At 37.2% G+C, this 25,707-nt stretch overlaps 2 protein-coding genes across 2 annotated transcripts; both read left to right on the top strand.

Annotated features, from left to right (window-relative positions):
* The first annotated feature begins 347 nt into the window (after positions 1 to 347).
* LOC113231651 (tRNA-specific adenosine deaminase 1) lies at positions 348 to 16,528 on the top strand. Its single transcript, XM_026466078.1, has 3 exons — positions 348 to 1,378; positions 1,800 to 2,145; positions 16,467 to 16,528. Exons 1-2 carry the CDS (start codon positions 447 to 449, stop codon positions 2,134 to 2,136), a joined length of 1,269 nt encoding a protein of 422 aa, XP_026321863.1. The 5' UTR covers positions 348 to 446; the 3' UTR covers positions 2,137 to 2,145; positions 16,467 to 16,528.
* LOC113231652 (ras-related and estrogen-regulated growth inhibitor-like protein) lies at positions 16,356 to 23,924 on the top strand. Its single transcript, XM_026466079.1, has 6 exons — positions 16,356 to 16,570; positions 21,268 to 21,324; positions 21,690 to 21,766; positions 22,546 to 22,727; positions 23,271 to 23,457; positions 23,564 to 23,924. The coding sequence occupies exons 1-6, from the start codon at positions 16,507 to 16,509 to the stop codon at positions 23,630 to 23,632; spliced, it is 636 nt and encodes a 211-aa protein (XP_026321864.1). The 5' UTR covers positions 16,356 to 16,506; the 3' UTR covers positions 23,633 to 23,924.
* The last annotated feature ends 1,783 nt before the right edge of the window (positions 23,925 to 25,707 follow it).

Below are 25,707 nucleotides of genomic sequence, written 5' to 3'. Positions count from 1 at the left end.
TAGATGCAACGGTAATGTAATTGATGATCAATATTGCTGCACTCCTAAATTGGATGGTCATTCACTGTCGAGCTTCCACATCAGATTAAGCACTACAACAATTACAAGCTTTCATTTGGTTTGGATTAACCATGGATTAACTCATCATTAGTTGACGTTACTGTAAATTAAGTTCGAATTACCGTAAATCAGCTTCAACTATGCAATCAACGCAGAGTAATGGTCAATGGCCGTTTATATTATTGTGTTGAGTAATTTACGCAAACTATTTAAAATTAAAATTTTTGCGTGTGTGTATCAGAACGCAAGTAGACATAACCTCAAAAAGTTTGTGTCAAATTGCCCAGCCAATTAGTTTTACCGTTTTGCCCTGGTTTTTGTATAATTGTGGCTAGAAATAATTTAAAAAGTTGTCCTTAGCATTCATTTACAGTATTAAATAAACTATGGCTAGGCTTAGTAACGAAATAGTGAACGAAATTGTTAACAGTTGCTTGTATTTGTACAGTAAGCTGCCGAAAACAGGAAAACCTGTTGAAAAAGAGTGGACAGTACTTTCGTGTGTGGTGCAATATGATGTTTTAAGTGATAGATATGAGGTGGTCTCTCTAGGAACAGGCTCAAAGTGCATAGGAGCTGTTAAAATGACGCCAGACGGCACTTTACTCAATGATAGTCATGCTGAAGTTTTTGCCCGTAGAGGCTTCTTACTTTATCTTTACGACAATTTAGAGAGGAGTTTAAAGAATGAGCCCTCAATATTTACCCAAGAAAGTGGTAAGTTCGTGTTAAAAGATGACATAGATTTTATTTTTTACTCATCACAATTACCTTGTGGAGATGCGTCAATAATACCTAAGACAGGCGAAGAGGAACAGTTTGGAGATGTTATAGAGTCTAACAAACGTTCAGCAGATGATGGTCATTGTGAAGAAAGTAAAAAGTTGAAGTTAGAAGATGATATTCACAGAACAGGAGCAAAATGTTTACTGGATTCGGAACAAGATCCAAAAGAAGATGGAAATAAATATCATTTAGTCAGTCAAGTGCGAACGAAGCCTGGGAGAGGTGACCGAACACTGTCCGTCTCTTGTAGTGATAAAATGGCTCGTTGGACACATGTTGGTATTCAAGGAGCATTGTTAGATATTCTGCTTGTGAAACAAATTTATATAAAACATTTCATTTTTGGTGCTGGAGTACCTTATTCTGAAGAAACTTTGAGAAGAGCATTTTTGAAAAGAAATTTAGATAAAGAAGTATATTTAAAGTGTATACCAGAGGTTTATCAATCGTCTGTAATATTTGAATGTGTAAGAAAACAAGAGGATTTACGGCCAGCACCAGGAAGTGTAGTTTGGGCAAAGTTATATGAATCGTAAGTGCCTGATGCAATATTTATTTTATAATATTTGACAACCTCTATTATTGAGTGGCTTGCACATTGGTTTTCATAGTGTCACTATCTCTGAGGTCTGGGTTCTATTCCCGGCCTGCCAATATAGAAAATTATCTTTTCTATATTGTTTCGGGTCTGGGTGTTCGTGGTATCATTGTTGTTTCCAATTTCCATAACACAAGTGCTTTAGTTACTAACTTTGGGATTAGAGCAACATATGTGGAGTTGTCTAATATTTATTTATTTAGTATATATATGTTTCTTTAAAAGTAGAGTTTTCCTATCTATAGCTGTCTACACACAAGTAGAACCAAGTCTTCCTTGCCTTAGTACACAGGAGTATGGATGTATATAACATTGCATGTATAAGTATAGCATTGAACAATAAATATTATTTCAGGTTTTCAGAAGTAGCTGTCCAAGGACGAAAGTTAGGAGTAACTAAAAAGAAGGCCACCTCACCAAGTTCCTCTTTGTGTATCAGCAAATACAAATTGTATGAAAAGTTCCAATTAATCTTATCAATGGACAGAGTTATAAGAGAAAATGTGATAGGTGATAATTCACCTGATGAAGTACCTTATTCTGAAATGAAGAGAAAAGCTACAAGTTATCAAAATAGCTGGACTTCTGTTAAAAAGAACTTCTTCAAAATGTGGACTGTAAAACCAGATATGTGGAATTTCTGCATAAAGTCTTCTGGTCTAGTGCAATCTACACAGGAAACATGTAGTTGAATGTATGGGGTATGTTACATTTTAATATATTTTATTTTCATTAAAACATCATTTATGAATCGAATTCTTAGGTTTCGCAATTCTAAATGGCGTACATTTGTCTTTTTACATATACAAGTAAACTGTAAACATGTCACCTGTAAAGAGCCCAAAATCCTGTTTTCCAGCCTCCGTGGCCGAACGGTTACCATGCCGGACTGCCATGCAGAGGCCCCAGGTTCGATATCCGAGCTGCACGGTGATTCACGCTCCATACTAAGGCGGTCATAAATACGTAACTCCGAAATTATTATTATTTTTTTATTTTATTACGTTAAAATATGATTAGGTAAACGTAAATTAATAAAATTATACATTTTAAAAAATATTTGACAATATTTAGGTGTAAAAATGTCTCGCAGTAATTTTGTTTTTAGACGATGTATCTAAAACATTTTATACTGCGACTTTTAATGGTAAAACTGTGTAAATAATGATTATTTGTATTAACAATAACCACAAATGAATAAATTAAAACAATAAAAATACATAAAAAAGTTCATTTTACAAAATACAAACAAAACACAAATTATACCAAAATACATTAAATCTCAACAATATTAACTTTAAATACATAACAAGTCTAATACAGCTTTTGACAGTACACCTTTTTTTTTTAACAGGTAACTTTCGTAGACCTGTTATGAAGGGATCTGAATGAAGAAGCAGCCTATTTACTAAATCTGTGTTGGTCACAATGCGACTCATTTTACGCGTATGATTTTTTCTAAAAGACTTGATGTATTTGTTAGTCGCTTCAGCTGCTTCTTCAGACAACTCTCCGATTGACAACAAACCGTAATCTATAACATTAGCACCATGAATTAGAACTTTGTGAACGGAAGCAGGCATGTTATACCACGGATACTCGGCAACTAACTGCCGAGCCGTCTCTAAAGCGAACTCTTCGAAGTTCGTCTTATTAATATTATATCCCGAATTTAAACATTGAAGGATGATCCAGCAACGATCTAGGAGATCCTTCTTGATCCCAGTAATTTCAGCGGAAATTTCTGAATTCGAGAAAAACCGCCTGGCTGTATTACCATCGTTTGATGTTCCGCTTCCGCCACTTTTAGGCTTATCCACTATAAGCCCTAATCTTTCTCTAAATTGAGTCTGAACATATGATTTTTTTGCAGCAACAAGCATTTTGTCATTAGCGGACCTAGCTTGCCATTTCCTAACATCTAACTTGTACGCGACATGAACAAAATATTCAAAAAAACGTATTAACGCGTGAAGAGGTGATAAACCAAATTCATATTTACTCTCATCGACTTCCTTATTTAAACATTCGTCAATTTTGTTCATTTCACTGGGCAAGGCGTTACAAATAAAACATTTTGATGAAGAAACACCACTAAGTGCATTACACACTTTACCATCTACCATAGTAAGTTGCAAACAATGAGTAATGCGATATTCGCGATCTTCTTCCTTGAAAACAGTAGGCTGCAAGTTCCTTATTTTATCTTTAAAATGAGCTTCTTCCTCAACTGACACTGCAGTCGATTCCTTCAAATATCGGAGGCGTATAGGACGACAGTATCGAGTTGATGAAGGACGAGGATTTTTCCACAAAACTACTGAATTTTCTTTGTTATCTGTTGTCAAAACAAGCTGAAGTGGCACATACGAAGTAACAAACAGGCTACTGTCTTCAAGAGTGGAGTCAGAAAAACACTGTTTATATTCTGAATGCCCTGTACTGCCATCGAAACCCCATTTCCCTATCAAAGATATCTTATCTAGAGACTCATTAGGTACACTATCCAAAACATCTTTTTGAGACTTGAGAATCCGATTGGCAGTATGATCTAATAAACTTTGAAGTTCGACTTCGGCGGATGATTCTGTAACAGTAATATCTGAAGGATAACAGTGTTTTTTAGATTCCACGACACTTTGGTAAGATGGGAAAATGGTTTTTGAAAACTTATTGTCTATAAATTTCTTTACTAATATATATTGATGTCGAGTTAACTGAGCTTCAACAATGAGCGATAAAACTTCGCTAGAATCGATTTCAGGACAAGACAAGCTATCGGACGCATTGAGCAATGACTGTACAAGAGAAGGGTCTTGGTTAGACAAACTAGCCAATCTTCTCCTTTTTGTACGTTTACTGGTGTCGTCAAAGTTAATTCTCGGACGGCCATGCGATGAAGAAGTTGATGGTTTAACTTCGTCAAAGCTCTGAGATACACGTAACTCAGTTCGCTGTACATCAATATTTTCAACGACATGCAGCCAATCTGAATATTTTTCTAAGAATTTAGATCTAGTACGATTCGACTTTACCCAGTAGTGGGAAATTCGTTTACAAATATTCTTAATTTTAAGGCTTAAAGTCTCTAAATCAATATTTTCGATGTCGTCAGAAAGGGATGATGTTTCGGTCAAAGTGCTCAGGACGTGTTGCATTTTTTCATTTGGATTACCCACTTTAGAGTGCCAAATATCAAAAATTGTCATCCTCGATACAGAACATTTGAAAAATGTACCTAAAACAATATGAAAGCTGAACTTAAAAAAAAATTAAAAATTCAATACTATGGACATGCATACTTTGACACCCCTTTAAGCCAAGAAGAGGCAGCAAGATGCAAATGAAACTTATAGCTCTTAATAAGGACATACTCCTTATTCAAAAACCATATACCTCAGGTGCAGCTCAGCGCAGCCAAAAGTTGTAGGTCTAAAGGAAATTAAGTTATGCCAAAAATTTTCACCAAAAAACTGCCTTCAATAAAAAAATTATATAAAAAAAATATGCATAAAAAAAATTAAAAAAAATTGATAATAAAAGTACATACCATGCTCTTGGATCTCCATGCTTTCACAACACGTAAACACTTGATTTGGAATAGTGACACTCAAAAACAAAGTGATTAAGTTTCGATGACTCACACGTGGTGATAATTAGTCTCGCGATGCGCTCACTTCCGATGCACAAAAGTGAATGATAACGTGACCTAATTACATTGATATTTATAGTTTTTGGAAGCTTGTTAACTAGTTACTAACTTAGTGAGTTGATCTAACCGGGATAAGCCAATGATTTTTTTTGATTTATGGCCTATGGGGGAATCACAGTGAGAAATATTTGTATGGCCTACATTTATTTCTCTCGTGAATTTGGGTGTAGTTTGTGGTTGTCTATGTGTGTGTTCATGGCACCCGCGACACAGGGTTATCCTAGTGCGGTAGTAAAGTTTCATTCCCATTTGTGATATATTTGTTAGCGTGGAATCCCCACACTAACACATATATCACAATGATTGAACGAATCCAAAAATCATTTTTGCGATTCCTGTATAAAAAAATATACGGGTACTACCCTTACTTGTACCCTACACTATTTATTTTGGGTATGGTATCATACACATCACTGGAAGTCAGGCGAAAGCTGGCACTTGTCAAGTACATTTTTAATTTAATAAGGGGATATCTCAACAACCCCCAACTGTTGGCTCAAATTCCATTTTTTATCCCACCTATGTCGAGATACCCCCTGCGTCGGCGGCGACATCCCTTGTTCGCTATACATCTCGCCCGCACACAGGCGCTAAAGCAGACACCACTCTACGAGGCACTAGCTGTGATCGATTCTCTTAATAGGAATAATGATATCGACGTTTTCAGTTCTTCTGAACATAAATTTCTGACATCTGCTGGTCATTACTTGGAGGCGATCACCGCTCGAAGCTCTGTGGTCGAAATACCGCAGATTGGTTTCGGGCGGTGATCGACTCGGCTACTTTTTAATCGACTCGACTACTTTTTAATTGACTATGACTTACATGTTTAGTTATATGCTGTTAGTGTAAGTTGTAATAAATAAATAAATAAATAAATAATTTTTTTACGAATTTCGCTCAAGTAAACAGAGGCTCAATAATATATACTCTTTTTTGGTTTTATAAAATGGAACAACAGTTTTAAGATGTTTCAGGCACCGATTCTTAAAATACGAGCTATAGGAAAGGAGTCCTTAAGTTTAAGATTCTAAAGACTCGACTTTAAATAAGCATTACGCCGTTCGCGGTATTGTATGGTAACACGAATGCTGAGTCAATGTTTTGTTGCAAGTTAAAACTATTACGCGATTAAAGACAGGTAGCATTATGATATATTACGAGACCGTCGTATAGGCATTACTGTGTCACTCGATGTTGACTTTAGGTGCATTGACTTTTACTAATTACCATCTATTCAACATTAGTCGCATGGCGAAATGTAAAGGTGTTAACCCACTTTGCAATTGGCTATTTATCGTACGGTGCTATTGTGAGTTAATTTAGTAACAACTCTGTTGACATTTTAATCGCAATGTTGCCAGTGAGCTGCTGCTGGATAATATAATCGGGACATTTGTAAGATATTTCTGGTTTTAGTTACTGGGTTAAAGATACGTGACTAGTGCTTGAAATATCACGATGATAAATAAATGATTATAAAAATTTCTAACGTAATAATAATATAATAGGTGACGTAATGTAAAGTTCAAATGAATCGTCCAAATTTAAAACCTTTGTTCAGCCTTAGATCCATCACACACCTACGGATCATGGGATCCAAAATCCCGGAAAGGACCACCGGTAAACAATGACCAGAAAGAGGACGCGTATAAATGGATAAGCGCATTAAGGGTTAAATAAAACAAATGGGAGCACGTCAAAGAACACCCACGTACGCGGAACAGTTCATATGTTATTGATCATGGATTATAATAAGCATGACAACGCAATGAGATTTTTACAAGTGCCTTTAAAAATATTAAGAGCTTATTGTTCCGTTCTTTTATCGAGAAATTTTCTTTGCCCAAATTCCAATAACATATCGTAGTGACAAGAGTGACGTTCAGGTTATGTCTTTCCATACATGGACATTGTTAGAGTGTAGTGCAGTGGTGGTTAAAATTATAATTCAGCCTTTCCCAAAGTGGGCGATAACGCCCCCTTGTGGGCGCTGCAGGCCTAAAGGGGGGCGGTAAGAGACCCAGAAAAAAATGGGGGCGTTGTGTAGAGACTTAGAGGGAGATTTGTAATTTCATCTAGGAAGACAAGACTCTTAGGGTCGTATTCTAGAACTCTACTCAATGCTCAAGTCAGGATTTGAGTATGGTTTAAAGCACTCGAAATCATACTCAAATCCCTTCCATTAGGGTCGTATTTCCAGTGCTTGTGTTTCCAGTGCAATCCTGACTTGAGCATTGAATAGAGTTCTAGAATACGATTTTAGACACCGACTGAGCTCTCGACTCTCGACTTCAACTTGTGAACATCAACTAATAATAAGAGATTACTCAAACTAACTCCGTTCGATATTTCTCTCCGTGTAGTTCATATATCTGTCCTGTTTCATTGAATAAATAAAATAAAAATCATGTCAACCGGTCGCTCCGTTTCGGAATGAAAGTAGACACAAACAAACAAATAAAAAGGCAACAGACACAGTATCGCATTTTAATAGTTATTAGTATTCCTAGATAGGTAATTTTCGTAGATAATAGACCGCGAGCAATCATGATTAACAAGTTTTTGTTAAATAACCCGATTTGTGCATACCTATATCAATCGGCTGGTTCATAGAATACTTGTTCTCAAAACAATGTCGAAAGAATATGTGCGGAATATATTAAATTCGGATTCATTGAAAACCCCACAAACCCATCGTCGCCTTTGTGCCTTCTATGTCTAAAAACATTTTCGAATGAAGCAATGAAGCTTTCAAGACTGCAAGATCATTTGAATAAATTGCATCCAGATAAAAAAGACAAGAATGTAGCATATGTTTAAGATCTAGAGAAGAAGCATAATACTCAGCCAAGTGTAACAAAACTCTTCGGCGGCGGCTAAGCAAGATGACGACGGACTTCGAGCTTCGTACAATATCTCTTTGTTAATTGCTCAAAAAGGCAAACCACACAACATCGGAGAAGAGTTAATTTTGTCAGCAATATAGGAAGTAATAACTACTGTGCTTCATAAGCCGGCCGCAGATATTATTCGAAAAATTCCTTTGAGTAATAATTCTGTGCAAAGACGAATTAATCAAATAGCTGAAAACATTGAAGAATCATTGTGCAATCATCTGAGGACTAGTCAATTCTCAATTCAGCTTGATGAGTGGTAAAGAGTTACCAACTAATGAAGCGTTGTTGCTGTCTTACACGAGGTCTATTAAAGATGAAAATATGTGAAGAACTATTGTTTGCTAGAAATTTAGAGACGATACAAAAGGCGAAACCGTATTCAATACATTGGAAAAGTTTTGTGATGAGAAAGAGATTCCCTTGAAAAATATTATATCAGTTGCTACGGATGGCGCTCCGGCTATGACAAGGTGCCATAAAGGCTTCATAGCGTACTAAAAAAATAAAATTCCAGATGACCTTGCTGTAGATTGCGTTATTCATAGACAACATTTAGTTGCTAGAAATTTAAGTGAACGACTATTTCAATCACTGCAATATGTCCTTCAATAAAATCCATAACAGCTCTTTGAATGATAGATTATTTCATCAGCTTTGTGTTACTAATTATGAAGATTTCAACCGTTTGTTGTTTCATACTGAAGTTCGTTGGCTATCAAGAGGCAACTGTCTGACTCGATTTTACAATCTGTGATAGAATTCTTGGAAACTAAAGATACAGCATTGCGCAACAAGCTCATTACATCAAAGAATGATATAGCTTACATGACAGACTTGTATAAATTGTTCAACGACATGAATCTCCAACAGCAAGGCGATGAACTAAATTTAATGAAAACAAAAAGTGTCATTGCTGCTTTCGTAGCCAAACTGCTTCTACACAAAAAGAATATGGGCAGAGGTGAGTTTCACAATTTTCCGAATTTATCAGTGTCCTGCTGTAACGACGACTTGTTTGCCTACTGCCAACATTTGGAAAACCTCCACATTGACTTCACCGAACGATACAGGGACATTTTGAACTTGGAAATATGAGATTGGGTGTTGGATCTGTTTTCAAATGTCAACACAGCAATATCACCTCAGCTGGAAGAAGAACTTATAGAATTGACAACGAACGAGAAAACAAAAATCAATCAATCAATCCCGTTCGCGCTGCGCATGCGCCCTCCGCGCGGGCACTCACGCTCATCGGAGATATGCTCGCTGACCACTATGACATGGACTTATTTGCTGATTCTTTTGGACAAATTCTTAGGAACGCGAACATATTTTTAAATAATGACTTTTTACGTGTAGGAAATTAGATACTAAGTAGGTTAAGGTTTTGACATTTGTAAGTTAAATTGTATCTATAATTTTATTTTATTTTAATTGTATCGCAATTCTTTATCAATAATTTGTAATGTTGCCTAAGCTTGTGGGTGTTTTGGATACGCTCTGTGAGCCCACTCGCAATATTGATTAAATAAATAAATAAAGTTAAAAAATGGCTACCAAGAATTTTGGCTACAAAAACCGATACCGCAATTGTACACTGGATTCAACGATTCTTGATAGCATTCCCATCGTCATATTTGTGTGAACGTGGTTTTAGTGCTGTGACAACGCTGCTTATTAAAAAGAGAAATCGTTTGCATGTTACCGAACGTGGTGACTTGCGGCTGTTCTTAAGTAAATTGGAACCTGATATCAACAAACTTATTAAACAGCATCAGATTCATCTGAAGGATTTAATTAGTTTTTATATTAGAATCGATTATGTTTCTTTTATTTTGCATAAAAGATACTCTGTCTGAATACTATAAAGTTGCGTTTCAATAATCATTCTCATTGGCAGGTGTAGCCCGTAAGAGTTAACTTGAGACCTGAGCGCCGTTGTGTACTACCGACTGCGCTCAGGTCTCAAGTTAACTCTTGCGGGTTATAGTAAAACTCTCGTTTAGAATGAATGTTTAATACCGCTAATATAGCTCATAATAATTAATTTAATTATTACGTGGTTTTTAAGTAGGTGAAAAAATGGGGGCGTTAAAAAATTATTTATTCTCAAAGTGGGCAGTAGACAAAATAAGTTTGGGAATGCCTGTTATAATTGGTAAATTACTACAACTTTAAACAGTTCCATTAAGCAAGGGCTTAAAGAAAGTGAACCACATCGATCGAGATTGGTTAGTCTGGGTCCCAGTTGTAACAGTCACAGGTGTGTGATCGACACCAATCGTTGCCGCTTTGTTATTATTTCGACAAGAATCAAACCGATTCGTCCAGCCCGTTCCGTGTTGAGGTTCACCCACTTTCTACCGGAAGGCAATTAAAAAATTTGCATTTCTCTTTGTTAATCTTTCAGTCTTTTTACTCAATTTGGGTTGTCGGGGCTACCTGTATTAAAATGAGATCAGACTAATCAATATCATACCGGTATAAAAATAAATAGCAATTTTCTTCTTCACACGCATACATTTATTCGACATCGATAGCTATCTTGTTAGATTTCCAATGATTCGTGAATCTCAAATATGACATTTGAAGCTAGTTTCATAAGATTGCGCGGACCGGCCGCCAAGACAGCACAATGGCGGTACCGTGGCATAAATCATAGCAGGTGAGCGCGTGCGCAGGTCCTCCTAGTGTTTGCAGGTGGATTTTGTTTCCGACTTTGTGACTTAGTATCTCTAGCGGTTATGGCTATAACTTACCAACCAACCGTTCTTGCAATTTCGTACCCCCCGTACTAGGGTTTTTGTTGAAAGTAACTGTAGTATCAAAGTATAATACTTAGGTCCGCGGTGCAATATGGCGTATAGTAAACATGACAGTTAGGTCGTAAATTGGATGCCTCTCTGTGGATTCCGCTATTGGGAAGCGGGGGGTGTGCCCGCTCACGACTCATTGTTTATCCACAACAAATTGCCACGGTCAAATTCCGAAGAAAGCTGACACCACCTAACACCCACCTAATAGCATACATTGCAAAATTTCAGATACCGATTGATTTATTGCATGGTTTATGTTACTGGAATGCTAGCAACAAAACTGTAAACCTAAATACCCGACTAAATAGTAATCACTGCCCTCAAAACGTTACAAAATAAACTGAAATTGTGTTGTAATGGACCCGCAAAAAAGTTTATAGCCAGTACAGCTATCTAATACACTTATAAGGGAGGGGTCCAGTTATTTTACTATCTGTGTAAAAGGAGTTACAGTTATACTGCTATGAGGTCCACTGGGAACTTGTAACTAGACTATTTCAACGGGTCGTTTACCAGTGAAATTGGTCAATATAGCGAGTAAACACTATATCCATGGCCATCAGTTTGCGAGACCGTTTCGTGCTCACGCTGACGGATTTGGGTCAAAGGTATTTATTTACCTAACAGATACATCGCGAGATAGCCCTTTTCGCAACTTTAGGTGCCACCCGCATATAAAGTAACTCGCTATTAATGTACCCGATACGTAATTATTTAATTTGTAGGTTTTTGTTGTATTAATTAATTGTAAATTAACTATTTGTTATAAGAAAATAGTTTCGTTTTGGCGTCATCGCAATACATTTGTTGATGTTTACATCCATTTCAAACGTTATCATCATTAACGTGGAGTAAACTTGTATTACTAATCGACTTACTTATTTTTTCGGTTCATTGCAAACGATGACACGGTTTATTATATGGATGAAATAAAAACTGTATTGCGTGCCGCTTTCATCGGCAATGTCGCAAGGCGAGTGTTGTGTCACATAAGAATTGTAGTCCAGGTGTTCCTTACTGAAATTTAGGGGCCCTAAATATTATTGCATTATTTATTGCGATGTTGTAAAGCATATTCAGAGGGTATGGTCGTTTCATTGTAAGCTGAATAACGAGAGTTTGAACTATCAATTGCACAGGCGCCACGTATGGTGAACTTTGATGAGGAAAGCGAGTCCATGAATTGACACATAGTTCTGAGATAATTGAGAGAGGTTTACATCATCTGAAATTCATACAAGATATTCAGAGACCGCTCAGATAGAAAGCCGCACGCGTAATTGAGAATTGAACAACTTGCGCGTGGACATAGTTTGACAAAAGACAAAACTTGGACTGTTTACTTTAACATTACACGCTATTATTCAAAGCTTATAGAAATCTCTTTCAAAACTTTTTCCCATAGTTTCGGAAGTTGTGACTAAACCTTCTTAATTTTAACCAATCAAACATTAACTTCTGTATTGGAAATCTACACTATTTACTGTTTTTCGAAACTTAGCCTGTTACACTTCGTTATTTATTTAGATCTCTTTATTACCTTCATTTATTACCGCGGGCTCATGCTTTCTCTGTTGCCCGGACATCACGGTGCTGACTGCTACGGTGCTTAGTATTTAACAACTGTAGATTTAAATGGCATATTTATATCGGCGATTGATTTCTCGTTGGCTTATAGTAAGAAAGCTGAGTGTTTAATCGTCAACAATTAGACAACTCATAATATAACATTAATATCGAGGTAAAATTCCTTTGTCTTGAGTTCACGGTGCATTTTCGTACTTGGGTATTTCATCTTAGAACATGATCCACCAGTGTGGAATGTGCTACGGCCCGGTACGTTAATAAAATGCAATTTAATTTAAGAACTAATCGATTCGAATGTTAGTTTCCAATTGCACATTTTTATAAGTAACATGTACTAAACTTAGAATTGAAAGTATCTGTTTAACATATTACGATGAACACAGTCATTGTCGTAAATCAGAAATAAAAATATTTGCCTTTAAATTCCAGATTACATACGACACTATGTATTTTAACTCACATCTCATTCGTGTGAAATCGCATAAGAATTTTATCTAGACGGTATTATGAGACGCCTGGATATTAATGACACACTTTTTTATACTTTGTGCGACAATGTGTGGAGTAACCGATGTTACAGTGAAATTTATTGTTGTGTTGACAACGGGTAGTTGTGTAACGCTTTATGTTCGACCAGTGAAATTTACGTAGAGAAGACATGAAGACGACTCTTAGTTCAAGGTGCGCACCTTGAACTAAGAGCTGCGGCTGAAGCTACTCTTAAAAGTCGCCGCTATAAGTTGAAGTAAATGTCTTTATCACAAGATTGTAGCTATAAAAATGTCCACAACGATCGGTTTTGTATGTAACTTTATGTAACTACATGGTCGACATCGAAACTGGGTATTTTGGAGATTTCGGTCGATAGCACTCGTTACCTCTAAAGACTGACTGTTTCAAAACCTCTCAAAGCGTTAACCAGCTCCCTTTTATTAACGTCTTTATTATTATTACCTTTAGCGGTTGTATCAAGCTTCAGTCTTGTCCTCACAAGACGTTCCTTGCCACACGATTAAAATTCTCCACGCGTCTCGCGGTCTTTAATAAAAATGTTTATGGGGTTTGTAAGTAAAAACCATCAGTAATATTTTTAGGTTGTGGTTATTTTTTTCGTGCCCGATGCTTGAATTATGAGCTCGTGGCCATAAGCCAGACTCACAGACCACATTCTTCCGTGGCCAGACCGTTGACAGTAATTTTAGTGTTGTTAGTCCTGTCGATATATCAACCTATAGGTTAAACTCAATTAGTCCAACCATTTTATAGCCTTCGGAACCAAAGAGGTCGTTTTGAAAATAATTCCCTTTGTGCTCTAATGATTCATGCATCGATTATGAATTAATCAATGTCTGTGTAGGGGGATTTATGGCTTTATTTATTTGTTTAGTCTTACTAAAACGCTGTTATTTAAAATATGAATTGGCTGAGAGTTGAGACGCTTTCGTCGAATAATATTAATCATGTAAAATATAAGCAAACGTGGCGATGTAAGTGACTGTCATGTCGGGCAACAATCGAGTGACCCCATCTCTGCGCTCAATTTTAATAACAACGAAGTAATAATGATCGCACCGCCCTGTCTCGGCCGTTTAAATTTTAAAATATGTCGACACATCGCGGAAGGGCACCGATATGTGTTTTTGGGCAAGTCTTTTTAGCTTTGTTAAAGCAGCGGAAGAAAAAATGCTCTATATTGAGAGAAATACTGTTTTGCATCAACGTCATTACTTAATGGGTAAACCTGTTTGAGTTGGGTGGTTATAAAATATTTTGATCACCTCTATTTTTTCGATCTCGACTCTTGTGATTGATCGTTTAAATAATCTAAGCAATTAGAGCGTAACAATAAGCTTGCTCTTTAAAACACTTACCTTATCTCGTCTTTGTTTTATGCTTTGACGCAACTACTTCTGCAAATTATGAAATAGCAATACTTGTTCCATTTGAATTCCTGAGGTTTAGATACCGTATCCGGATATTTAGGATTTTTATGACACAACGTATGACGAGTACTTTCATTCTAGTTGGAAATCGACTATAAACGTGGGTAAGATCGTAATGAATACTTGAGATCGTAAATTCTTTCATCGCATTGTGGTTGCTTGGCTAATCAAAGTTGCAATCTGAACCCTGGATTTTAAATGTCTTTTATACTGTTAATAGCTAATGTTTAGCAACTCGGATACACAGAGGTTAAAAGATGAAGTGATATGAATGGTTTAATAGTGGAGTGTGAACAGAGCCGCCATTGTTGGGCCTATTAACAAACGAGTTTTGACACGCGAGTTTTGAAACATTTGGCACCGCATTTCATGATTAAATAAATAAACGTTTATTAATATTGCTCAAGCTTGTGATAAGCAATTTATTTAGAACACCTTAATTGAATATCTCAAATAATAATACGGTTGTTGTAACGAATTAATAAAGCCCGATTTGCGTTTTAAACGACTCCATCTAGAATATCTTAAAAATGTGTACACGAGTAGTTTTCACATTTAATTAATATAGTTTGTATGAATTTCTGGTTAAGGCATTTTCTTTTTATTTTGTACGCGTTCGCCAAATTAGGTAGCAGGCGTTTATTTCAACGTAGATCGATTGATTTACAACATGCAAATTCGTTTCTAGAGTTCAATGCGTAATAAACCGAAACCAAATCCTATTATTCAACGTTTCGATCGTGATCATTATGTTAACCACGGCCAATCAATTTTGGCAAATGTAGATTGGCAATCAGCTACATGCCAAAACTGACTGACTGACGTGTTTCCTTTGTTAACAAGGTAATAATGACCGGTAAAATCGAAACGTGGGCAATACGTCGTTGTACTCATAGCAGTAAACTAACAGAACTGAGTATTTAACATTTCTATTGGTCTTGTGGTCTACTAAATATCGAGAAGTTTATGTATGAGGTTAGTACGAAAGCAAGGCCATCGTCACTATGACGGCGATTGCATAAATACGAGGTGGCTTATTCAAGGAAGTAGTTGCGGTAACGACCAATTTGCGTTGGTAAGCCGTCTCCACGCTTTTTTCCCCTCAACCTTCCTTAATGAGCGGAGAAACGCGAATCGCGCTCGCAACTTTTATGCAAATACATTTTCTTCTATTTTCGAAAGTTCTACAAGTTCTTTATGGATGGTCTTTTGTATAAAGTTTATATATTTTTGTGTGTGTTCGATTTGGGTCCTTGGTTTGTGCTCACATTCAGTATTTTGAAAAATGATTTACTACTCCCGTTGCCTTATTATCCGGTCAGAAAAACTTTCTGCATGTATGTGTGTTTGAAAGTTTCTATCATATTTTATGGGTACTTTCCATGATGCATCTTTGTCACCAGCCCACTGTAGAAGCGGAGGAAGCAGAAAAGCTAGTGTAGGCGGATCAGTCCAATTACGTCAGGCGGGAATGAATTTACGGCGGCGCCTGTGCGCTCTCACCTTGACATGTCGCAGACGCGCGGTGTAATCCCTTACAGTAGTATTGAGAGTGGTCCTTTTTACTACAGGACTGATTGACGGTTTTTCAGTAGAGTATAAAGTGCCCCTTTTTTATATATTTTATATTTACACATAGAGGCCAGGGTTTTAAAGGAATCAATTTAAATAAGTTACATGCGAGGTTTAAGGTATTATATTATTTTTAATTATATATATTTCCAATGTCTAAAGTTTATTTTTTCTAATAATTTATCTATTTTGGTTAATATATAGCTCGATGTTGCTGAGAATCGTAATCTATGTGTACATATTAATAGAGAGGAGGTAGAGCAGGCGGAGGCAGCGCGCGCGCGCTTTTGATCCGCATGCACTGGTGAGATGCCGGCAGTCGCGCGGGAAACATCGTGGCGTACATACGTGTGGGTTGTTTATTAGTCTTGCGAAAATTCGGTCTTACGAACTTATTTACGATAACATCATTTATTTTCAAGATTGTGTTTGGACTTAACGATGCATAAACTAAAATGGTGACTGGACTGTAACGACATACTTATTTGGCAGGTGTTTTGCTAATAAATAGTGCAAAACAAAGACTATACAAATGAAGATGACCGTAAACCGTATAAGGGTGGTAGTCCTAGGGAGCCCTAGGAGCGGTAAATCAGGTTAGTATGAATTTATTTTGCTTTGTATGTGATTGTGTATTTAATAATTGTCTTGTAAAGGGATGTTAATGCCGTTTTCATAATCTCAGTAATAATTTGTTTAAAAAATTCAACAAGCAATTGAGTATACAAGGCGAAATAACAAGACAGGTATATTTTTTTTACTAAACAAACAAATTATACCCTTGGTGGGTGTAGTGTAGTCAGCAATAAAACTGCCATTTAATTCAGTCTCGCATCTGTAATTCAGAGCAGAGAACCCTACAATTTGAGGTGGCCAAACTGCTTTTAAGAGGTTATTAAATTTAAATCGGCTAATACAGGAGAAATTGAAATTTATTATTATTGTTTAATTTTCTGTGAGAATCAATGTAAGGTACGACATTATCGGATGTATGAGGCAATTAAAATTTCGATTATCAAACAAGTGCAGGTTGTGTCTAAACAGAAATTTAGAGTTCAATAATTAATCTGAGGATGACTTGATTGGCTTTGTTAAATATAAACTAGCAATACCAAGCCGTTGTTGTCCCTAATAAAATAATTAGATAATATCCGTTTGAGATCATACAGTTTCAATAATTAGAACATCAATTGCAATTTGTTACCCTTATCAAACTAGTGTAAGAGAAATCTCGGGATCATATCTCATGAATTATTGATAACTGAGCAACTAGATAAGTCGTTCAAGTACATTTGCTAATGTATGCAGGAATTCTGCATCATTATTTGCTTTCTTGAATCTTATCACTGCATTCCTTTGGATGGAATTCTCTTTAGCAACGAGTGTCACATATGTTTAGTATGTCAGTCTTTCACGGCCACAGATATCACTGTTTATTAAGCACTATTCTGTAGTCCTTTTGTAAATATTGTTAAATTCCATTGAAGACAAAACATTTAGTTGTCTTTCACCGTGATGTAATGCAAACAAGTAGTTCTCTTTTCTTAGTTGCAAGTCATTCAGTGTTGGTATTGTTTGTTATTGTTAGACTTGTAATTATTTTGATATCCTTATTCTTTATTGTGTATTTATTCTAATCTCGATAGTGTAATGGAACTAGAACGTTGTCGAAGTTAATTTATCCTATTTTGTTTGTACTTAATATTTGTCTGTATAGGCTTTTGTAGTCTAACCACAACTTGCCTTGGCACCCTTATCTAAATAAATTTTTGAATGAATTGTATTTCTAAGGACGTCTTAGTTCATGTTTCAAAATATTTCTCATTTGTATTTATAGTCCGACTTATCGAGTCGTACCGACTTGTTGTTATCTCAGTGTTAATGACCTGGTGAGGTAAGAATTGCAACAAATCCTTATACAAAATGAACTTCTTATTACGGTTATTGAACATGCCAGGATTTCAGATTAGCCGGACATATTTATTTCATAAATAGCAATACAATTTGCGATACCTATTATAAGCGTGTGTGGAGCAACGACCTCGACGCGTACGGCGTTAAGGCCTGATCGGACGTTTAACATTACACAACTTGGTTGGTTGGCGCCAGGCGTCGCAGCCGTCGGGAAATCGCGCCGCTGACCCACCGGCCGAGTCGCCGGCGACTGGTTGTAATTGCACCGCCCTAATTGTCGGCCGGCTGACGGCTGACGGACCGGCCGCGGCTGCCCCGCGACGCATGCGTTTGCAATTCATTACGGACAGGCGCAGGGCCGACATGCGAAATTGTTTTTAAAGTAGATCCTGTCTACGAACTGCCCTAGCGGGAGTGGACCTCGTCGGTCACGGATCCGCGGCCAACTAACATAGTTTATTTTATTACTCTGTCATCATCCTCTCGGTTAGGTACGCGTATAATTTCTATTTTGTCTCAAAATATTTTTCTAAACTTCAATTTTACATTTAAAAACACCGCGAAGAGTGCTTATGAAACTGCTTTATGTAACCTGTTTTCAGCGCGCTACCTCCACTACCTTATGTAGGTCGTATTATAAACAATGTGTTCCCTCTAATTGGTATTCGTTGTCGAATATTGTAATTTGCGAAAATAGGACGTATGTGTTGATACACTACCTACAACCACATATAACAATTGTTAGTCTTCTGCCGCGTAGAATTCTCAGGAGTTCAACCCTTTTTTACGGGCAATGAACTTGGGTAATTTGGACAGGTTTGGAATAAGGTTGCTTGTATCTTATATGAAGTGGAAACTTGCAAAAGGACATTAAGCCCATAACAGGGATGCTTACTTTTTTCTGACTTGTCGCGAGGTGCGGTGCCGAAAAGTGACGTTAACAGTTGTGTGTCCGCAAACCTCAATCGTAGTGCGAGCTCTCGGGGCAACGCGCGTGCAATGGCCGACGACCTTCTCACGGCATAATGATAAATGACCACATATTGATGCATAGCCGACATCACTAGTCTACGCCGGCGATGTATTCGACTGTAATGCGCTCACCTGACTACAATTTTAAATCGATCACGAACAATTTGGCCGAACGATCTGACGTTCTTGAATTCCTGAGATATAAATTCCTTACCAACGCAATGCGGAATGCGAGAGAACGCCTCGATTACATTGCATGCCATGAGCATTAACGCGTTGATTTTTGTATTTTTAATCTCGATTAAACTCTCGAGTTTCTTATAATATGGTCAACATTATGTAGATTGCTTGCGTTGGCGCTATCCAAACATTCTTGTGCATAATTTTCAAATATGTGAAAGGTTTTCGGACACGCTTCCGAATTTATTTATAAAATGCTTGTATAGTCTGAAGCTATAAAGGCATGCAATTAAGAAGATATATTTTAAATACTATTAATGAACCCTAAGTATATAGTTGCAAGCAGATGAAAGACTCTAACGTTTATAGTTGCATACAATTTATACCTTTGTATAAAGTAAACATGGCGCGTGATGGTCGGTAGACCTGATGATGGATGATGTGGCTAATCTATTAATTATCCATAGATGACTGTCGATACAACCATTGTTTTAGATAACGCGCTATTCATCAATCCGCGTGGTGCCATGTTGTTTGATCTACATAATTTGTCTTTACGCTTCGATGCTTATAAAATTTTAAACAGGAATTTATGTGGCGCAAGTACATCCATAGTATGATGTCTTGGCTAACTTTTAATGGTCTTCAAAATTATAAATCGATGAGCTATTGTTCAAAACTAGTAATTTTAAACGTTTTTAACTAAAGAACCCCCCTGAATGATGAAATTTTATGTACTGTACTGATATATCAACCTTTTTGCATTTCAGTGTACTGTATTGAAACTTTATCACACTTATCGCAGAGAAAGTAATACTTAAAAATTCAATGCACCCAAAATATCGAAAGGAAAATGAGAGTGTGGAATTTTGCATGTATTTCATAAACCGCTATTAAAATGTTCTTGTATGTGGTAACATTGCATCTCCAGGGTTTTAAAGCTTCGTTAAAACTTCAGTTTTTATGCCGGTTGTAAACAGCTATTCATTTTTTATTGATGCAGTATTGGCTCCTGTGGTTTTATTGACTGTTGGCCAATGTACATATTCATTTTCATTCATTATCGCATTTTGTTTTCTGCGTTTTTGTGAAAATATTTATGGAGGGTTACATGTACTAAAGATCTAATATAATTTTGTATTATGTGAACGTGTTAAACGCAAGTAAATGTTTACTTAAGGCATTGGTGCATAATGAAAACCGTAAAAAAATTATGATTGGACGTTTATTAAAATGATGAGTTCATTTTCTGTTCTTTGATTGGGAAAATTAGAACAAGAATAGACGTAAGAATATGTGTACGGAATGCATAGGCGAGTCTATTGTCATGCGTTGCGCGATGCAGTTGCATAAAGTCATTGTATCTTGCTGTTGTGTAACCGATTTGGGCCGTGGCGCAGACCTAAATGGTAGCAACGATAAACTACTTCGGTAATACGCCCCTTTGATGATAATCGCAATTTCCAAAGGGAAATATTAAGCACGGTTGCATTGCTCTTGATCAGTATAGGCACTAATGCGACATGAATAATAATCACCTACAAATAGATAAGCAACGCTTTGTTCTTTATAATGATGAAGTAATAAGACACAGTCAAGTCCGGTGCTTCGGTTTTATCGATATTCTCGTAATGATAAACTGTAGGGCTTTTTAGTATAATATAATTGTCTTTGTAATTTATGTACGGATATACACATAGAAATGGTCTTACCTACTAGGTCATCAACATACAGAATCTCCCATTACGCCAGAGCTAGGGACTCGTAATCATTATTCATCAAAAGCCCTCACGTAACTCTGACACGCTCGAAGCGGCGGCGTCGGACAAGTAATCAGCTTTTTGAATAGATTTCTCCAACTCCTTTTGACGGCCAGGATTCTCCACACTTCATTTTGTCGGTAGCGCGTTTCGATGGGTATTCACGGAACTTGCTTCGTCATTGTTGTTGATAACTGTTTATATTGTATTGTACGACCCTTAGAGACGGGAGCCATAGGAATGGCATGCGCTATGTGAAAGACTAATCAATGTTTGTTGCTGTCGTTGAGATAGAAAGTTAAAGCCAATGAACTGTTGATTATCGGTCATGGTCACGGGTTTTCATCTATAATATCTTGTGGTAGTGTTTTGCGGATTATCTTACGTCGGCGTACTTTATAGTAATCATATGATACCCTTGAGTTTAAAGTTAAATGTATCCTAATTGAATGTCTTCTTTGTTGCAGCGGTGGTCGTTCGCTATTTAACCAAACGTTACATAGGAGAGTACAGCTCGACAGGAGGTAAGTTCATCGATAAGTAATATTCTACTTTACGACACAGTGTATAAAATGTGGAAAACGTTATTTGTTTCGTTCAACCAACCACTATGCTAATTGAGTATTTATTAACTATTCAGTTAATAAATTTTATCGCGTGTTTACTTAAATTAAAATGTCTCCTTTCTTCCTTGAGGCTGAAACAAATGTAATTTTTTTACGTCACATCATATCTTGCCAGGATTTAAATTAGTACGTACTTATTTTAAGATGAAATTACTTTTGGTTGTGGTATTACCACTTTAATAGTATTTTAATGCAAAGTATAAATTACATTTCTGTGGTGCAATAAACGGCCAACCATTTATACAAATATTATGTTGCTTCAGATTTCCTTTATCAACATCGAGTGGCTTTCGATGGTGCAGTCTCGGAAGTTGAAATACTGGACACGTCAAACTGTGCGGTAAGAAGCAAGTTGCTACAAAGTAGATTATAATGGGGACATAACTTTGGTTAATAACAAACAGTGGACGTCATCATGATTTAAGTTCCATGTAGCAAATGAAGCGATAGACAGGGCCAATCTTTATTTAGCGGTAGACAATGGAGATGTTAATCTGCGCGCGGGCCGGCTCGCTGCTGATGCTCGCTGTACAATTTAATTAGACAAAGTTTATGGACCTTGTACCCGCACTATCAGATGTGATCGTACTGCACCGATTCGCCTACAGGCCCACTCCGAACCCACGCGAATCGAATGCGTATTACGTAAATTATGTTTTGATAATCTCTTTTGCTGTTGCTTTTTGTTTTATCTTGAACGATGATTAGTTGTTCCAAGCCGTAACGGAACTAAAAGAACAACCGTTTCGAAGCTTCGCGTTGCGCAATCGCCGATATATTTTATCGGTGCAGCGACTGCCCTCAATTTTACTCGTGACTTATGACCGCGTTATAATGAAGTCCACGGACTTTTTATTCGTATCTGGATTTATGTATAGACCTAAAAAAAGTGTACCATCGTCCAATATTAACAAAGTAGTGAAGAGAGCACAATGTCCTGTTGAAAGAACCGGTCCGCGCGTTAAAAGTTTGTTTACTATTGGTTCTTTTTTGTAAAATTCCGCGAACTTTAATATTTTCGAGAGCTTTTATTTTTGGCTCAATGCGAACAAACTGCCGGGAAGGTTAAAGACACGATAATGTATTTTTAATAAAAAATAAACACTTTCTTTCATATAGATTCGTGGATGTCTAGCAGAGCACGTGCGATGGGGGGATGCATTTGCCGTAGTGTATTCCGTGTGCGAGCGACGATCTTTCCTCGCTGCGGCGGAGCTACTGTCGTTGCTAGAGCGATCCCGCCTTCCGGGTTGCGCTGCCGTCACCCTCTTGGGAAACAAACGTGACCTCGAACACGCCAGGTAGGACTGAAGAAAATTGTGTACCAAAATTATTTAAAGCGATATTCGGCTAAGATATCACCATGTTACTCTGGAAACTTGGAGATAATATCAGAAATAGACATTCAGTACTTGAATTTACTTGTTTAGAACGGTGTAATAAATGCTTTATATCTTGAAATGAGACCGGTTTTCAAAATATTTTAATTCAATAGAAATAATTAATTTAACTATCTCTGTAGCCTAACGGTTACCATGCCGGACTGCCACGCAGAGGTCCCAGGTTCGATTCCCGGGCCGGGAGAAATATTTGTATGGCCTACATTTATTTCTCTCGTGGGTTTGTGTGTAATTTGTGGTTGTCTATGTATGTGTCCATGGCACCCGCGACACCGGGTATCCCTAGTACGGGACTTTGTTGAGTGTGTGCGTTATTAAAAAAAAAATACCATCAGTTCGTTTTGATATGCTGGTAGAAATATGCTTCCGAGATACTAATTATTTTGTAAATGAGCAATAAGAATTATTCGTCGTTATAGGATAATCAATGTATATGTCGTTTAGGGAGGTCCACGCAGAAGAGGGTCAGGAATTATCGCTCAGGTTTGGCTGTCAGTTTTACGAGGTGTCAGCGGCGGAGTCGTGCGCGGGCGCAGCACTCGCGTTCCACGCGCTGCTGCGAGAGGCGCGTGCGCTCGCCTTGCTACTACCCTCACCGAGACGCAAACTTGCTGCGTACTCTGTGTCCAAGGTATGTTTTGCCAATATTGTCAAATATAATATTAAAGTCAAGTACATTCATTGTTTGTTCGACATATATATTTTATTCATTAATATTATACACCGTCTTGTCGCAGGTAATCGGAACGATATTTGGGAAAAACAGCAAGAGTGTGAGGAAGAAAAGACCATCGCTCAGTATTTAATTATGTCCCTAAAAGGTATTTATTTCATTAACATATTGTAAAACCCACAGACTGTCATACTCTTAAGTAATGCATTAGTTTAGCTAGAATAAATTTATTGTCAATTGTATAGTAACTTAGTTATTTATATAACAGAGAAAGTAAGTTTGAATTTTGGAGTTATGATGTAAATATGTTAAACGACTCGAGCCTCGCATTTGTATTAAACTCAATGTAAGATATTTTAGAAGCAAATAACTGCTGTAAATATTGAATTAAATTTATTATTACATATTAATGTTTACAATAAACACTCGTAATTAAAATCTACGTTTTATTCCTCCGTCCCGTTAGTTAATACCTCGTCGTACAAATGGAAGTTTTGAAAGATTCTCGATTGTACGAAATTTACCAGCCAAGGAATTTATTTAACTGTTAGTGAGGTACTCTTCGGTATGAGAAGGATTTTCCGATTTTGCGCAATAGTGTTCTTGCCATAACACTGGATGTCTGTACATGTTTTCACTAAGCACATGTCGATTTCATCATTACAGTAAGTTTAATAGAAAGGAACGGTCTTCTGAGTGATGGGAAGTGTTGTGGTCCCACAGTGTTTACTTATAAAACGTTCATTTTCGAACGCCGAGCTGCTAATATGTCTTTCAAAGTAGACAGTAACAAGGCGCTACGTTGACATTTTATTAGCTTCTCACTGCCGACGCCATAAAAGGCATACGTCGTAAAATCTAACTCGATTGTCTGAATATACTCCTAGTGTGAGCAGTTAGTCGGTACGCGTCACGCTTTCATCGATAGTTGTAAGGTATTGTCACGCGGTCGCACTTTGTATAAATATCGTTAAATGATCTAATGAGTTTCTGTTTTCACTGGGTGAATGTCGGACTGAAGTGGACAATTTGCGGCGTTGTCGGACTAATATTGATCGGACAGGGGAGTCAATAGCCGGAGAGAGTTTTGCCACGACTGAGCCTTGCACGTCGGCCGCTGACTCCCGCCTCCCGATCGACTGATAACGTCTCACTGTAGATAGGAACTAATGTGACGTTACAAGTTCACTAATGTGAAAGCTACCGACAAGTGCGAATCTAGAGAAATTTCGTTTTAAAATCTGCGACCACGATCCGATTAGAACACGATTCGACAATCACAAATAGATCGATGGAGCGGAAACAATTGACAACATGTTTGCCATCGATATGAATGTTAAAAACAGAAGCAAGTTCAAGAGCAAGTCGATAAATAAACGAGTACAATGTACGCGGTAGTAGTCGGTAGAAACGAATGGTGGCGTTAGAGCAATAACTAATTGGTAAGCGCAGCAGTTACGTAATAAATGTTCCCTTGGGTCAGTACTCGTATTAAAGCGGGTACAGGTGTATCGGGAGATGTAGAGATATAGTCTATAAATCGGATGCCTTGATCGCATTAGTGGCGCCAACGTTCCGCAGGTCCCAGACTCTTGGCGAACCTGCGCTGCGCAGGACGATCGTTATCTACCCGATTATGGATCATCTTCACTTGATACGGCTCTTCCAATGCCTGCGTAATTCATGACACAAAAGATGAAATATTAATGCTCATCATAATTAATAGAACTCATTGAAATAATGAAAGTGTGGTCACAACATAATAGTGTGTCACTAATTCAATCAGCGAGGTCAAGAACGATGACCTTTTTTTCCAAGCACCACGACATTTAGCTTCAATTAAAGTTTTTAATGAATCGCCATTGACGATGTGCGAGTGAAAGCCTTGAGATGTAATCGAGTGAATCTATCGTAAAATCGCAATGTCTGCCTGCGATGTCTCGATTTCCGCTGGAGGCCTCGTCTAATGAATCCCTGACATCGGTTATATAGAAAATGATATTATAAGTGGTACCATCTTTTGCTGTAATCCGAACGACTTAGGCGTGTTCGAAAATAAAACATCGTGATGTGGCATCATGCTAGATGCAACATTGCAGTGACAGCAATACGATATGTAGAAATACTTGGTATTCGAGCATCGGGACTGTAGATGCGGTAGATAAATTTATCGGTCACTTTCATCTCTCGTTTGAAGATTAAACGATT

This window comes from Hyposmocoma kahamanoa, unplaced genomic scaffold (genome assembly GCF_003589595.1).
Source record: "Hyposmocoma kahamanoa isolate Upper Pololo Valley unplaced genomic scaffold, ASM358959v1 66, whole genome shotgun sequence".
Classification (NCBI taxonomy): Eukaryota; Metazoa; Arthropoda; class Insecta; order Lepidoptera; family Cosmopterigidae; genus Hyposmocoma; species Hyposmocoma kahamanoa.
This window is presented reverse-complemented; position numbering and strand designations above follow the sequence as displayed.